The sequence below is a fragment of the Temnothorax americanus genome, unplaced genomic scaffold, assembly GCF_048541705.1.
Source record: "Temnothorax americanus isolate GAGA-0224 unplaced genomic scaffold, ASM4854170v1 Scaffold41, whole genome shotgun sequence".
Taxonomy (NCBI): Eukaryota; Metazoa; Arthropoda; class Insecta; order Hymenoptera; family Formicidae; genus Temnothorax; species Temnothorax americanus.
This window is the reverse complement of record NW_027509559.1, coordinates 1365872-1383185: the sequence shown is the minus strand read 5'-3', so window position 1 is coordinate 1383185 and position 17314 is coordinate 1365872. Positions and strand designations below refer to the sequence as shown.

Here is a 17314-nt window from a genome sequence, read left to right as displayed (position 1 = left end):
GGATACGGAGTGGTTTAAGAGCGATGGTAAAAGTGCGGTGAGATATCCGAGCGGTGGAGAGCGGAGGCACCGACATGTTGAGACGATGGAACCGTGAGCTTTTTTTACACAAAGAGGAAGGGAGGGAGAGAGAGAGAAAGAGAGGCGCGGCGAAGCGGAGGAAGAGAAAGAGTAGGTGAACACAGGGGGAGGCGCGAAGGTAGCAACACGGAAGAAGAAAAGAAACGGAGGGCGTGATGGAGAGTCCGGGGGGAAAGGGTGGGGGGGCAAGAGTTGGAAAGAGGGTAGCGAAGTGACGGTAGGAGGATAGGGTGTACGAGGAGGAGCGCGATTGAGCGTGGTTGTAGGCGAAAGATACGAGGCGGAAGCTACGAACGCCCGGTCTGGGAGTAGATTTTACGAAAGCTAAGGCGGCCGCAGGGGGGCAGCGGTGGAAGGCGGCGGGAGCCGCGCACGATGCGCTACACGAACTGATGTCCCTTGAGGTCAGCCTAGCGTGACTACCTATCAATTGCCGAGACTACGTCTGGGCCGTCTAAGTGACGCGGCGGTGTGTATGTACACTCGAATATATTCCAGAGGTATTCCCGACGTCGATTCGCCGCAAATGCGTTCGGGTAGCAACGCGCGACCGCTCGACCGTATATGTGCACCCGACCACCGCAATTTAAAGATTCTTATCCCGCAATACTTTTAGATATATCGTAAGTGCAAATTATTTGGAAAACCGTCGCAGAAAAAAAAAAATATATATATATACATATATATTAGACATGCATGTTGCGATAACAAACGGAATACCCGATTATTTATCTGTCACAGGAAAATCAAGGATTTTATCACACTGTGCTATCGTTTATCATTATACCTCGCATTCTCCACGTACTGGGTCCTGCGCATGTTAAACGGCTTACATACCAGAAATTTCAACAAACGCACGTAATAAATCGCCGTAATGTGGTGCAAAACCTGGAATTGCAGGTACTGCATCAGTTTTCCCACCGAAACGTTGATCGATGCTCTAACATTCCCGCAATCAACGCCGTGTCGCCCCTCGGTTCCCAGAAATCGATCCCCGCCATGTGCATCATCAGGAGCAGCGGCATAATAAACCGTTCCGACCCCTTGAACGCGGTTAATTCCGCCACGTCTTAACGGGCTTGTACCCGGAAACGGAATCTATTCTAGAAGACGGTCTCGTTTCTATCCACTCGCGGCGGTTTTCCGGAATCATTCTCTCCCCGGTTCTAGGTTCTAGGGGCGTTCAAGAGTTTCCCCTACTTGTCGGGGCAGGTAAATAAAGCGGAAGTGTTGTTTACACGTTCTCCCTCACCGCGATGCGTCACCGAACAAAGACATTTTTTTCTTATCAAACTTCCCCGGTATAACGCGTGATAGCGTATCTGAGATCTACGAGCGTGCGCTCGGTCTGTTTTTTTTCACATGTCCCGTTCGGCATGGGGGTACCCTGAGCGATGGAGTGACAATGCGTTTTCGCCCACAAAACCGAGGGGTAAATCACTCTAAAATCATGATTTTTCAAAATAAAAAATCGGTAGATGTTGTTAAAATAAGCGCAGCTTTATTCTGCTTAACGCAGTGTAACTGCCCGTACAATTTATTTATTATGTATAACATAAGTTTCTTATTCTATAAAATGAAATCATTCGCATACGAATAAAATAAATTAAAATCAATAGCTAAGGAAAGAAATCACAAGCGTAGTCATACGCAACGCGCCGCGAAGAGAAATAACCATGGGATAAGCATCGAATAAGGAAAATCAGCATTCGATCGCTTACTGTACAGCGTACAGTCTTACTCTTCGTGACGAGTCGGGTAAACTCGGAATATGTTGGCTACGTTCAGTTTGGGCGCTCACGCGCTGTAAGTATCATTCTATCTTCGTTGCACATCGAATATCAAACGAAGATAGAGCGATGCTTATAGCACGTGAGCGCCCAAACCGAACGCAGCCAACGTGTCAGGGTCTAGTATCGTGCAATATAAACAACGTTTATTGTAAATACGAAACGAAAGAGGAACGTTGCAATATTGAAATACTAGACTGTGTTACTAGATGTTTTACAGATTGTTCTATGTTTCTACATTGTAAAAAGAAAAAAAAATACTTTTCTACCTATAATTTGTTATAAGTGTCATTACATTATACAGAGAATATACTTGTCTACTCAAAATAAGTCTTAAGTGTTTTCTTGGAAGAAGGAATAATGTTTTCTTCGTTGTACAGAGAGAATTTATAATTTTGGAATTAAATTATAATTGAAATTATAATTTAAATACAAAATTATAAATTATTGACATGAAATGTCCAAACTTTAATTTAAAAATAACAATCAATTACAATTGCCAATATTGCATACAAATTACGTATATTTAAAATTCTTCGAATTTCCAAGAAATTCATTTATAATAAATTTGGAATCCGTTAGTTTTCGAAATTTATTTCAATCGAATAAAATTAATAAAAAACTTAGACATTAAATTTCTCAAAAGAAAACGGAAATTAAAAGTTCCAGAAAAATCCACTCAAAAATGATTAAAATAAAAAATCTAAAAATTGGACATAGATTTGATGAAAAATTCCAGAAAATTGAATAAAACTTAATTAATTCGACTTACACGACTATATTTAAAAAAAAATCCCTCGAGATCCAATTGCCTGTAACATATTAACTTACAAATCGAAAAATTGATGAAGCCCAAATGCAACTGTCATAAAAATAAATGATTATTCTTCATGATTCTTCATTGATTGGTTATTGTTTTTCTTTTAATCGTAAATAAGTAGCGTTACACTTGAATCATAAATATATTCGGGCGCTTAATATTATGAAGGTATAATCTATTTTATTGTTATACACTCAATTTTAATGTATTTAATAATCAACCCCTTTCAGTTAATGAAACGCATATTTTTATTTTAAACCAAATATATATAAAATAAAATAAAAATATGCGTTTCATTAACTGAAAGGGGTTGATTATTAAATACATTAAAATTGAGTGTATAACAATAAAATAGATTATACCTTCATAATATTAAGCGCCCGAATATATATATATATATATATATATATATATATATATATATATATATATATATATATATATATAGAGAGAGAGAGAGAGAGAGAGAGAGAGAGAGAGAGAGAGAGAGAGAGAGAGAGAGAGAGAGAGAGAGAGAGAGAGAGAGAGAGAGAGAGAGAGAGCATAAACTTTTTGTATATAAACCAAGGTATAAATATAGACATACGGAAGAAGAAAGATTCGATTAACGTCAACATCGAGGTGTTAACGAACCTGTAAGGGACGGCTCTTAGTTGGTAAGAAAAAAATCATCCGAGAAGCTACTGGACTAGGCTCTTTTAGCGCTGCTAGCGACGACGAGCTTATCGCTAGCTTACAAGAAATATATAGTAACTCCGACGTTAAGAATAACGATCGCCTATTGCATTGATGCTATTCTAACAGACTCATAAGACAAATTCCTTACTTTAGCGTCACCGATATCGAAAAAACAGAGCACAACGTCTAAATAACGCTGAACGTTGTCTCGCTGATTTTAGAGTGAGTTACCCCTCGCACAAAACGGTCCCGTTAATAACCGTATCGCAGCGGGCTGATTTCGTTAATTAATAGTGACGCGGAAGATATTACGTTCGCGCGTCGACTTCCACGCGAGCCGAGTCGAGCCAGGTGGTCGATCGTTAGCAGTTTCGAGTCCAATGGGAATTTCAGTTGCCATGGCTCTTTTTATTTATGGCATCAGCACGGCACAAGAAGAGTAGAAGTGTTTAGCACCTTGTAACCTTTGGGTATTTCGCGAGGTAGGCGAAATACTCTCCATTAGAAGCGTTTTTTTTAGTTAGGTCAAGCAAAATTCTAAGAATAACTTGTCTCTAATATTGAATATATGAGTTTTGTAATGAACTCGTTGAAAAGTGTATAAAAAAGTTTGTAACATTCAGCAGACCTCTGAAAAGTTTCTTTCACAGAAAACCTCGTTGAGAGTCAGTATAGTTTAGGGTGTTCTTGATATTTAATGACTCGCAGTTTTGCCCTGCTGAACTAATAATTGCTCGAGAACTACTGCTACCGGAAGATAAAGACGAGCTTTGCTTATTCAGCAAAGTGTGATTTATAACGTTTCGCAAAATATATTCCATGTACATATAATTCTTTATACTCTAGTGTAAAATCACCACGGAAATATAACGGATAGATTAATAGAATATCACGATGAACAAAACACGCTATTGTTCTTCCCTCGCGTCATCTCGAGATGTATTATGAAGACCGCGTGGAAAAGAACCGAACTCGTTGGTTAATCGCTACGTTCTCACGTATCGGTGGTTCTAAGCGGCGGCAGGCCCGGCCAGAATACGATTTGTCACGCCGATATATCGAACGTGCTCGCCGCGCGCCGCGCGTAGAGAAATATCATCGGTGTACCAATATCCCGGTAAGTGGAATATTCCGGTGGGAAGAGAAGTCGTACCATCGCTCATCCAGTGTAGCGTAACATAGAATGTAAAACCCTTATCTCCACCGAGAGAATTCTCCGCGCACTTTTCTCTCTCCACCTCCCTCATCTTTTTTCTTTTCCCTCCTACCCGCCCGTCAGTCTCTCTCTCTCCCTCTCTCTTTCTCTCGCGCGAGAAGTATCTATCACTCCTTCGCGTTTCTCTCTCTCTCTCGGCACCACTCTCTCGGTCGTACCCTCCTCGTATCGCGAAAAACCGCTGCGTCTCCAGCGTTACGCTACAGTCGGCTAATATCGAACGCGATGGAAATCGTTCGCTCGCGTCTGTAAAATTCCCCGCGACGTTCTCTTTCGGTGTCCCCGCTCGCATTTCACCGACGCGGAAGCAGTTTAGGATATTATGGAAATACGATTTCCATTCTTCACGCTGCCTATCCGTGCAACGGTAGCTTGCTCTGCCTTCCCCGTTCTCCCTTCCTATTCGGTTCCTTTCTTCACCGTTCAACCGGGGGCGATTCTATCGTTCCGTCCGCCGTTGTATCCGCCACTGGACTCCGAGCGAATACGCGTCGTTACGGGAGAAACGGTAAACGAGGTAGTGGTGCCGCCGCGCGCGATACGCGATGTGCATAAAATGGAATCTCGGCGTTAGGGAGCGTCGCGAAGTGGTGAGAAGGACCAGCGACGAGGGCGGTCGAACTGTGCCGAGCGAAAACCAGGGCACGAACAGTCGGGAGAGACGTGGCCGCGCTCAGGGAAGAGATAAAAGATAGACAACGACGGGAGGAGAGAGGCGAAAAAGCGCTACCGAACGGAGAAAAACGCGCGGATGGAAAACGGGAACGAGAAACCAGAAAGAACGAGTCGCGGCGGAAGCGGCAAAGCGCGGCGATGAAAGAGGAAGAGGAAGAGAGGAAGAGAGAGAATGAGAGAGAGAGAGAGAGAAAATGGGGGAGAAAGAGAGACAAAAGCGGAGAAGAGAAGTTGCGAGGGGGTCGTGTAGGTGCAGCTATAGCGGGTAGTTGTTGGTAGAGGACAGGGTGATGCATGGCTATGGGGTCGCCTGCTTCACCGCGAAATGTCGGCGCCGTGCAGCCGCCCCGCGCCGCACGCCTTTTACATACTCGACGTACCCTCTCTAAACCCGCCTCTCTTCCTCCTACCGTCGCTTTCTCGTCCTATGCTCCTTCGCCACCCTCGTCGCGGCTTCCTCTCCTCGGTATCACTTTGTTTGCCTTTCCCGCGGCGGGCCGTCGCGTCGTCGTGCGCTGCCTTACTTGCGTACACACTCTCTTCTCGCCCCCCGTGCGTGCATATATCGATCGCATGCTCGGGGCCCTCTCTCTCTCTCTCTCTCTCTCTCTCTCTCTTTCTCGCTCTCGCATACCGCTCGCTCCCGCGATGCATGCCGCGTCGCTGCATCCTTCCCTTGCCGCGCGTATCTCGGGTGTCACTCGCTCGCGACGACAGAATCCGTCGGATTACAACGTGCGTTTTCTACGAGCCGCGGCGAACCGCGCTCGCTAAGACTAACGCGCGCGGATTTCCGGGCTGCTTTGATTGCTCTTGGGGGGCAGAGCGCGGCATGCGTGGATTTCCGAGTCCTAGACGCTCGTCGTTATACCCTCCGCCTGTTTGCTTTGTGTCTCCGCTCGCGCGGTTACGGAGTGACAGACATCCTTGCCTCTACCGCGCGCATATTTTGCGCGCTCGTCAAGATACGGGTAAAAGGGCCGCGTTTCGAAAGGCTCTCAACGGTGTTTCCGGCGCGCTGTAACGGTGCGGTTACGGTATGCAGTCAGTCCGCTTTGCGTTAATTTTAATTACGGAACGCCGTGTGAATTTATGCGCCACTTTGCATACTTCGCGGGCGTTGCCGTAGAGGTTTGGGAGATCTGCTCGTTCCGGGACGCGCCGGGCGCCATGAATGTATACGCAATGACGCGCGGTTTCGAAGGCATATTTTAGTCGTGCTCGTTATCGCGTGGCGAACAGGTTGTTGGATGCGCCGAAACGAGGCGACGCGCGACAACGTCAGAAACTATAGGCTCTTGAGGAGCCTGAATATTTCTGAGGGAACAACGCGGAAGATGTTCCCCTCTCGTTTCACTCGTCTCAAATCCCGTCTTCAGTGCACCTCTCGCTCGTTCGGTATCGATCGTCGTACACGCGAGGCGCGGACTTGAAACGAAGGCGCGGACTTTCGGGTTCGCGTTCGTCCACGATACACAGAGGACGGCGAAGATTGCGCACGACGTTCCGTGCTCGCTGTAGCGAAGCGCGCGAATCTCGGTTCGACAGTTTAAGATCCGTGACGTGGAGGAGAACGGACGGCACGTCGAGCGAAAAACAAAGATGGGTAGTAAGGGGCTTGACACGTCGAGTGCATGCCGCGGACCGATATAGCTCCGCAGCGCACTCGACGGGTTCACGCTCGAAAGATGGAATTAATGACGGGTCGTTTCGAGGTACACGTTGGATATCGATCGACGCTCAATGGCACACTTGATTTAAAATGGCGAATTTGAATAATAAATATGAATAGCGCAGTCGGTTAATTCAATTTAATACTTCAATTTTTTTTGCATTATATGGAATTGTCAACAGGCATTTAAGAGCCATGAAATAAGGCAATAATTAATTTCAACATATCAAAATGTAGAATTGTTCGAAAACTTATATATATTCCTAATTTTCTAAGAAAGGAAATTATAAAATGCGAACCAATGCATCCGAGATTTTTGACAGTTCAGTTGTATCAGAAAAATACGTATATAAATTTATAGAATGGATAGGGTTCGAGTAATGATTCGACAGTTTCCGTATACTTATTGCAAAACCACAACTGCTTGTTCATATTCCGTTGAAGAAGCCCGTTGGCAACGAAACGTTAATCGAGTTGTAAGTGCGAAACTTCGATCTGTAACCGTTCGGAACTATACACCTCGCTGCAGTTTGCCACTCAACAATCGTCAATACGAAATCCGGGCGCATAATCGTAACAACGTCTCTTACCGGACGTGACGTCGTGGTAACGGCGGCGGCACCGGGTTGTGAAAGTTATCCATCATCGAGTACGCGTCGTGCTCGACGGACTTGTGATCGAGGCCCTCGAGATGGTCGAGACGCAGCAGCTCGGCTTCCCGCGGCGAGTGTAGCTCACAGTGGGCTACGTGGAGCAACGGCCTCAGGGAAGAACCGCCTTCGCATCGTTGCTGCCGCGAAGGCGGCCTCGCCACCTGACGGTCTAGACCACCATCCGCAGCGTGGTGTTCGTCGCCCCAGACCTCGAATTCACCCGCCGCCGAGTAGTCGCCGAATCCGCCGTTGCCCTTCACCGTTGCGCACTTCGCGGTACCTTCGGGGCCGAGTCTGGGGCAGGAGGAGCCCCTGATACCCCGTTCCCGCTCGACCGCGTCCTCGCGTCGCTTCTCCTCCTTCCGACGATATTTCACGAGGTACTCCTTGGTCGGCAAGGAGAACGACAGGCTACCGCGACGGGTGGATCGTCGGGATGTCAGATTTCCGACGGGCGCCCCGCACGATTGGCATCCAAGTCCCGCGACGAGGCAGTCAGCTTCTTCGCGAGGATCGTTTCTACGATCGCATATCACAGGTTCACGCGGGACGGACCGATTACCGTGACACGCTGCCGTCGTCCTCGGAGGTGACGTTGATCGAACTCGCCGCGAGTCACGTTCGCGAGTTCATTGATCCTGGACGTTCACGGGTGAACGCTTCGGCAGACTTGGTCCCGCGGGAGGAAAGAGACTCAGGACGCACGGGTGCGGGAGTCGTTTAATGTTAAACACATTCCACGTCCGCCGCGTAGCAAGGAGGTGGAGTGCCAGAAGGGTGCCGCAGACTCCGCGCTCCACCGCTCGCACGGCCGGCAGGCGGGCAGGCAGACAGGCAGGATGGCAGGCACGACGACAGGGGGAGAAACTCGCGTAAGCAAACTTTGTTATCGATCTGTCAACGCCAGCGAGAAAGTTCAACTTCCTCCCGCGAGCGATGTTCGACACAGCGATTCCGCGTGACCCGAACTTGGCGTCGACCCTCTTCCTCGACGATCTCGGCCGGATCGTGAACGAGCGTTATCTCGCCCGCGAGACGCCCTTATATCCGACGTTCATTCACCAACGGTTCGGCAACTACTCCAAAATCGTGTTCACGACACTCCACAGAAAAAAAAAGGAAAACACCACTATCTGACCGGCTACGTAATTTCACCACCTATATAGCCACTTGGACGAAACGACTGAAAAAATCCCGAGAGATTGCCGGCGTATCTCCTCCTCGAAGCCTGGTTGGTACCGCGTCGAGCGAGTCGAATGGCTTTTCAGCCCCGGTGCAGCCGCGCGCACAGCGAATTCCGAGCGCGCGTTCAACGGTAGGCACGTTCCGCGACGTAGAATTCAATCTGCACGTTTCGCAAAACTGCGATCAGCCGGTTACGCTCTGCGGGCGGCGCGCGCTCGCGGGCATTCTCTTACAAGCCGCAGGCGCTGTCGGTGCTCGGTTGTGTGAAAACTAATTGGGTCAGCGGGCCGAGAAACGCACGCAGATTCCGCGCTGTTGTAGCTGCCGGAGAGAGCGGCGTGGAGTGGAGCAGCTCCGAAAATCCCCGGGCTTTATGCCGACGGGTCGCGTCAGCGGAGGATAAGGATAGACCGTCGGACGTCACCTATGGGATTCTCGCGCGCGGCGACAGAACTTCCCGCGACAGCGCTCCGACTTTTCGCGCGAGGTCGATCGGAGCAATTTCCTCCGCTCAGTCCGCTCCCTATCCGATTCCGAAGTGTCACGTCGGAGTTGCCCGACTGTTTGTCGACTCTCCGAGACTTTCCAAAGTGATTTAGCTGTCGTCTTCCGGAGAAAAATCGCCGATCGTTATCGGGAGCCAACGACGCGGTCGTTCCATGGGTCGCGCGCGACGCTCTTCGGAGTTTCCAATTTTCACAGCCGTGGTGACGCGTGATCGGGGCGCGATTAAAAATCGCTCGTTTGTTGCCCCGTTTGTCCGTTACCGGGTGCCGCGACCGGACGCGGGATGTCTCCTCCTTTCGCGCACGACGACGGACGGGGGTCGTTAATCTCTCTCGGGTGGTCGCGCGGAGACGCTGCGAGTGCGAGAACGGCACGCAACCGCGGCAGCTGCGGATCAAAGACTGAAGGCGCCGCAACGCCCGGCACGAAACGAAGTGACACTGAACGTCCCCACCATCGCGCGAGACCAGATTCGGCGCGTGCGCCCACGCGCGTCACCAACCCTCACTTCTCCTCGGGGGCCGGAGACTCACCCTCGTTTCGGTATTGCGACCCTTTGCGAGAGAACGCCGCCACGCGGAGGGTGCGGTCACTACTCGGATCGTCGGCACCGTGGTCGTCGGCCCTTGATGATGCGCCTTCCATAAGGGTCGCGGCCGCTTGGGTGTCGATAGCATAAATCTACTCGTTTCACGGATGACGCGCGTAAAGAACGCGATGGCGCCGTCGACTCCGAACATTTTTCGCCCCTTCTCACTTATTTTGAACACATTTTTTATCGGAATGCATATAAAACTGTTAAATGACAAATTTTAGTCTCAGAGTGCACTCGATTTAAATTATGTGTATATAAATAAATTTCTTTTCGTACAATCGGATGTTTGAGATATTATTTGTACCACCAAATTAATATTTTAATCTCTGATAAAAATGGAAGATAGTAATGTATAAAATGGAGTAACGTTGATTAGTATTTAACATATAAGACAAATATTCCAAAATTTTGCGTTTAGATCGCTACTGAAATGTCATAAAAAAAAGGAAAAAGCTGCGATTAAAGACACGCTATTACCGGATTTAATTTGATTTCCTAGATTTGTTCTGCCGCAAGCATAAGTTTCGAGGTACTATATAGATGCAGTCGCGGACACACGTAATAGACGTGTGCACGTGTAATGCTACCCTTGCTATGGCCGAGCGGCGAGAAGAGAAATAGCGATGCGCGTGCGCTACGACAGGGATAACTGGAGAGACGGGGTTGTAAAGAGAGAGAGATAGAGAGAAAGAGAGAAAGAAAGAGAGAGAGAGAGAGAGGGAGAGGGAGAGAGCTGCATGGTGGTGGATTTCGTGGACGTCGAGCACTTGTATTTTCGATTCGGGGTCAAAGATCGCGTCACCGCGACCCCATTCATTTAATGCGTCCTTAAATTAATTGATGTGTTGTGCACCGTTACGCTATTTCAGTTATTTTGATATAAATGAGCATGCTAAGTCTATTATCATTCCTTATCCGTATTTTTTTATATTAACTTAAATGTACATGTACTGAAAAAATTGCTGCAATACTGCGACTTAAGAAAGATTGATCTCGATTAGACTCCATGTTATTTATATTATAAGCGGACACATCCCGAAAAATCTAATTTTAATTTAAACACAAAATTTATTCACTACATTTAATAAATGTTCTATTTGTGATTACTTCTGAGGATTTTTTGAAATACAATACATATGTATTATGTATGCAACATATTAATCACTTAGCAACATAAAAGTAATTCACGTTACTTTCATGCCACGCTTCACAACAGTTTCATGCCAAGCGATTCTGTAACTTGCCAAAAGTGATTAACATCGAATTTTGTTTAACGCAGAGCCCTGTATCAACTTGCGGGATATACTCAGCTTAGTAAAGTTATATATATAACTTTCATTATTAAAATGTATTAACGGTAAATCCGATCAACTATTTTCATCGTGTGTTTCGTCGATAAGTCAACATGCAACGAAATTAATATAAGTATCAAAGTCTTTTCGACAATAATACCTCTTACGCGGGATACTTTTTAATACAAAATAAATTTCTCAGAAAAGTAGATGCTTTAATAATATTCCTAATAAAAATGCAACTCGGTAATGATTCTAATACGAATCTTCTATACGCGGAATTCTTATATAGGTCAATTCAGATGATAAGTCATTAATGGCATTTTATGGTGAAAGGCGTTCTTATTAGCATTCTGCATTAGCTACTCGCGTGAAACTTATTCTCCGTGGAAAAAAGAAGCAAATAAAAAGTCTCTTCTCAGAGAGAGGCGCGACGTAGATTCGCGTAGAATAATCGGCGCTTTAATCGCCCGACGCCACTTCGCTCCCTCTCATAACACAACTCGTGAGAACGATCGGAAGGAAGTTTAATTATCTCTTCGGTGCATCGCGCCCCGCGGTCGTTGATACTCACTCCGCGCCTGTGTGCACACATGTACGCGCATCACCCTCACCTAAATACATATCCACAAATATGTGCGTAAACGTTCGTTCAATGCGCGCGCACACACGCGCGTTCCTGCGTCGCGTCAACGTTTGAGAGGTAGGAAGGAAGATGGATGGAGAAGTTGTTTTATCCCCTGTTGTGCATCCGCCAAAATCCACCGCGGTAGTCTACAACGTTTACCCTTTTAGCGGCGGCGGCGGCGGCCGCCACCACCACCCATTGCCACTCACGACGTTCACCATTCTTCGGTGCCCCAAACTATCGCCCCGGAACTCCGGAACTCCGGGCTGGAACGCGCGCGTCGTGTGTACGCGCGGGTATAGATGGAACACGGTCTCGTATGATCCTGGATGGGCGGGAGGGGTGCGGAGCGAGGACGGTAGAAAATTTGCGACAAGCTCTTTGATGTTGCTTAAACAGAAAACGCCAGCTCCCACCCACCCTGTCCCGTGTCGCTTTCCGCGCACCCCTCTGCCGCGTCGCGGCGTAGGACCTATCTTCCTTCCTTCCTTCCGCCCTTCGTACCTCGTGTACTTTCCCTGCTGTCCCTCCAGCGCCTATACGTAAAACGTCGGACGTCTTTGAATCCCGCCCTCTCTCTCCTCCTATCCTCATTCTCCTCGTCGCGCCCTCTTATCGTGCATCTCCTTAGTTCTTTAGTCCTGGTCGCTTTGTGACGCGGCTGCCTGCCTGACGACGAGGACGACGACGACGACGATGACGACGACGACGACGACGACGATGGAGATATCACTTACTCTCCTCCGTGCCATAAGCACTCATTAGTTCTCCTTATCTCCTCGATAGTCACTTCTCTGCCTTTGGGACGGCGACTTGCCCGGACGTGCGCGGGAGCGTACCCGGCTTTCTTCCCGTCTGTCGCTCGGTGGACGACCCTGAAGACGTTCTGCATTGTACAGGGCGGGCTTAACTGACACGGTAGTGAAATAAGGAAATAAATTGAGAAAGTGAGAGCCATTTCCCAAGGTCATTTCGAAGGCATCGCGAAGATATTCAGAATTTTTAACCGTCGTGAAACGCGCCCCTTTTGATGTAATACCTCTGCGATGTTATCGCTTCGAGGCAGATGGTGGTTTCCTTTAATTGAAGTTTCCCTGTTATGGATTTTCATGTTGCTTTCCAGTGACTCGTCTCGCGATGGAGTTTAACATACAGATTCATAATATTTTGCGAATTGTCTTTTCACAATTTGCGATATATTACATTACTATTTGATTTAAAATAATTCTAGAAATGTATGCTTAATTAGATAATAAACAAGTATGCAAGTAAGTCGATGGAAAAGCAAACTAAATATTATTCCATATTTGAATGCAATAATAACTTTTTGCTCGTGTTATTACTTTACTCGAGCTTTCTAATTAAATTCGAAATTCGTTTCTATTATCCGGCATGTGTAAACGTTGTCGCCTAATTTTCTTAAGTTCATTAATTAAATTTTAAAGTAATTTTCTTAAAGGCTTCTCTCATTTGGAAATCCAGCTGTACAGTCGTATATAGCGGAAAACGCGCTAGCAAAATGAATCATCTTATGCGAATTTCATCCTTTTGTATTTAACAAATCCTGATCAATGAAGCCTTGTGAATGTACTTCTGCACAATTAACAATACTTCGTTATTTCATTGATGCGTTCTTGCGACATTTGCTGCGATGACATTATAATACGCCCCAGTTTCGCCGTTTATGTACCGTATGGATCACATGCAATAGCGTTATACGCATGCATACGTTGGATTACGTTGCGTATCGTTTCTGCGGTCGTGACATACAGCGCGATGCAAGCTTTCAGTGGACATTCTATTTGCATGTCAAGAGAGAGAAAGAGAGAGAGAGAGAGCGAGAATAGTTTACAAAATCTCGAAATTAATAATTTGATATAGATATATATAAGAGAATTAAGTTAACTAAATAAAATTCTTAACGACATTAGAAAAGTGCTAAGTGCAAAAGTAATACCTTTAGAAAAATCTCACTGCTTGTGCAAAAAATGCAAACCGTAATATATTAACGTTTTACGTGCTAATAACAGAACAGTTAACTTTGTTTCACAGTAGACCGCCATCGAAAGCTTCGAGAGATCCGAATTATAACATCATGGCAAGAAGAGAAAGAGAGCACGTCGTCATTACTGACGAACCAATTTTCTGCGACGCGCGTTACATCTCGAGTATCCTCAGTGGGATTTACCGAGCTGCGAAGAGAACCCAAAGATGTGCCACATAGACCGTAGACGATCGTGGCGAGAATGTGACCGCGCGAGGGAGTGAGAGATAGAAAGAGAGACGGAGAGACAGAGAGAAGGCGGACGGAGAAGTCAGCGGAAGAATGGTCGATTTCATATGAATGCATTCCATGCAAATGCGCCGGCGAAGATAGAGAGTAAGAGGGGAAAAAGTTGCGGAGCACAACGGAGGGACGCGCGGGGGGATGGAACGTGGGGCACGGCGATGCGAAGATAATTGGGTGAATACATTTGGGCCTGCGGTGAGCCGGTGGAGGAGATATATTCCTCGACCGGGGGCCCGTCCTCTCCTGCATTATGCACGCGCGTACGTACGCGACATACACGCGGGAAGACGACACAGCTCCGTGCACGTACTCCGTTCGAGGGAAACGAGCTCCGCATTGGCGATACGACCGAGTCTCAGGTAGCTGATTTAAAAAGGAGAACGACGGGAAGAGGAGAGATTCCCTCTTCGAGGACCTCGAGCGAGTACATCGCTCATCGCTCTCGACCATTGTCTCGCTCCGGCGAGTGTTCACTTTGGCGAACGGTCGATAGTCGAGAGGATTGCGAGACCCATTCTTGTATGTCCGTGGTCAACCGATGCCTTATATCGAGAGATCCTTCCACGCAAGTGCGGACGAGATAATAAAAGAGAATTTATCTATGGAGAGGAGATAGATATATAAAAGCGACGCGAACGCCACTTTTTATATTTCCTGCGAAAAAAAGGAACGAATTTGCATAGAAGTTAATTCCTAAAATAGTTTGCATTGGACGCGATCTATATTTTTCGATAGAAAAAGGGAAAAAAAGAGGTAGCGAAATCCATCGTATCCCATGTTTTATTTGTATTGAGAAAATACGAATGAATACATAACGACGTTCGTGTGCAAAATATTTCAGGAATCACATTCCATGCAAATATCTGTCTATCAAGCACTGTTCAAGTCTCAAACTATTTTATGTATGAATATTTTCATTAACGGTATCTTGTCAATGAAAATAGATGAGAAATGATATAAACGTATTTCAATCAATGCCCGTCAGATATGCACATAGCGTAACAAAATCGGTCGTTTATGCTCGCAATTCCGCCGAGATGGATCGAGTTCACGGTCGATCGGCCGAGGGGATAAGGCTTGGTGATTTAAAGAACGGAACGGCAGTAAGGAGCGTCCGCGGAGGATCGTACAAGCGCCCTAGATATGCCATACGCACTGGGCCATTGTCTAAGCCACGATCGCTCATTAACCGCGCATAACCGGCGCCCTGCTCGCCGGATGACGAATCGATCCGCGAAGTCTGTCGCGCCGCGCCGGGCTTCTCTCGTTCGCGTTCTCTCGCGTTCGGTTTGGAGAAGCATCCCCGGCGCGGCTCGCTTAATATCATATCCCGGCGGATATTATGATGTCCGCTTCTCCGCGCGCGCGCGAGAAAGAGAGAGAGAGAGAGAGAGAGAGAGAGAGAGAGAGAGAGAGAGAGAGAGAGAGAGACCGGTTTACCTAGCTCCGGACGAGCGGCGGCAGGCGGCATAATTCAAATCAGGTCCTGCGTATTGCATTTACCGCCGCGCCGGCCTCGCCGATAACGCAGCGGCGTTTGGCCGGATGCCAATCTCGTTCCCCCGCGGACATTCCCTGGGGCCTCTATCTCTCCTTCCAGTTGTACGCTTCTCTGCAGTTCGAAAGACATCGGAAGCGCGAAAGGTATATCGACCGCGTGTGCGCGCAGGCGAAACTTCATTTCGCCCTCCGAATAATCTGAGGCTCGGAGCGAAGACACTCCCGACGATTTGCCTTCGCTCGGCTCGTGTTGTCTCGAACGTCCTCAGTATCGTCTCAGCCTTTTGGATTGTGCGTCATGAACCATGCTCGAGAACACCTAGCATAACGAGCTTTGTCTCGACATAAAAAATTCCATATGTATACAATAGATCTTATGCACACTGTGAGAAAATTGAAAGTGAAAAGATTTTGTACTACTATTAATAGTATAACTGCTGTAAAATATGCGGATATGTATATTAAGTTCGATCATCAGGACGAAACGACACGACTCCGTCGTGCGTGGAAGCGCGACAGTAGAGCGGAGTTCGTTCGACTGTCAAGCGAAACGACGAAATCTCCGCGTTAATCTTGCAACACGCGGGCCGATCGAATCTACGAGTGATCGGAGTCGGTATCGGCGAAATTCGCGAACTAATAGGACTGACCCGACCCGGGCTGCGGGTCCATTAGTAAATTGAATCGGCCATTAGCGAGGCGGGCACCGGGATACAGACGCTTCTCCAGACGACCGACTTTAAAGGGGATTCCACAATGGAGATGCCCACGCACCATATCAGAGGTTGGCACAAACGCGTAATCGTACGGCGAAACTGCGTTACACGTATGCTCTCTCTATCTCTGCACATTCCATATCTCTCCGCCACGGGCCGCACTGCGGCGTTAATCTGCTTTTACGTTCTCCACTTGCCTGTACGCGAGCGAGCACACACGTATGTGGTGCACGCGCGATCACGCGCCTCGGTGTGCCGAAAGATCGCGTGGAAGTAGGTGGGTAGAGATACGTATGTACGTACACGTGCGTGTTTCCGGGTGAGCATAAAGAGCTCAACCGAGATCGCGGTTGCCGCTGGGTGCAGGGTGACTGGGCTCTCTTGCGGAAGCTCTCACTGGTGCCCGACTCACTGCAAATAAAGCCTCACCCGGCCGGTTTGTTTGAAACATTGAGCAAACGTCGGTTGTTTAACCGCGCGGAGAAGCTAGACAACGCTCGAACGGCGAAAGAGATAAAGATAGTCGGGAGCGGAAAAGAGAGACAGAAAGAAGGGCAGAGAGAGAGAGAGAGAGAGAGAGAGAGAGAGAGAGAGAGAGAGGGGTAAAGGAAGGAGGATGGAGGACAAGCATGTCTTTAACCCTCCAACGGTGCGCGAATCCTTACCGAATCTATTTATTGGCTTGCTTCTGGGAGGAACACCGGTGCGCATTCAGCTCGTCGCGACGACTACTGAAGACGCTAAGACGGATTTACCGGAGAGTAGCTTAACAAAGTTCGCTTGAGAGCGCGACGAGCGAGTCTGCGTCTTATCGGAGACTTGCGTGACTGCGTCGGTTATCGGGCTCTTGGCGGAGTTTACTCGACTTTTTCGGCAATGATCACGAAGTAAGGGACCCGTAGCTCTCTTCTTGATAAATAATGTACGTTTGTGTGACTTACAGCACAATGCACCGAGCGGCCTAGAGATCTCCGAAAACAACCATGTCAAAGATATGTATAGGAAGACTCGCTTTG

General features: G+C 47.6%; 1 protein-coding gene across 12 annotated transcripts in view; it reads right to left on the bottom strand.

The window, feature by feature from the left end:
- Ten-a (Teneurin-a transmembrane protein) overlaps nucleotides 1-17314 on the bottom strand; it is a 450404-nt gene that overhangs the window by 73375 nt on the left and 359715 nt on the right. The window contains exon 1 of one of the 12 annotated variants that reach the window (XM_077416132.1): nucleotides 7523-9682. The exons of the other annotated variants lie outside the window; for them this stretch is intronic. Coding sequence (XP_077272258.1) covers nucleotides 7523-7578 — 56 coding nt within the window. The 5' untranslated portion in view covers nucleotides 7579-9682. Of the gene's footprint in view, nucleotides 1-7522; nucleotides 9683-17314 lie in introns of those variants that run through there. 12 annotated transcript variants of the gene reach the window in all.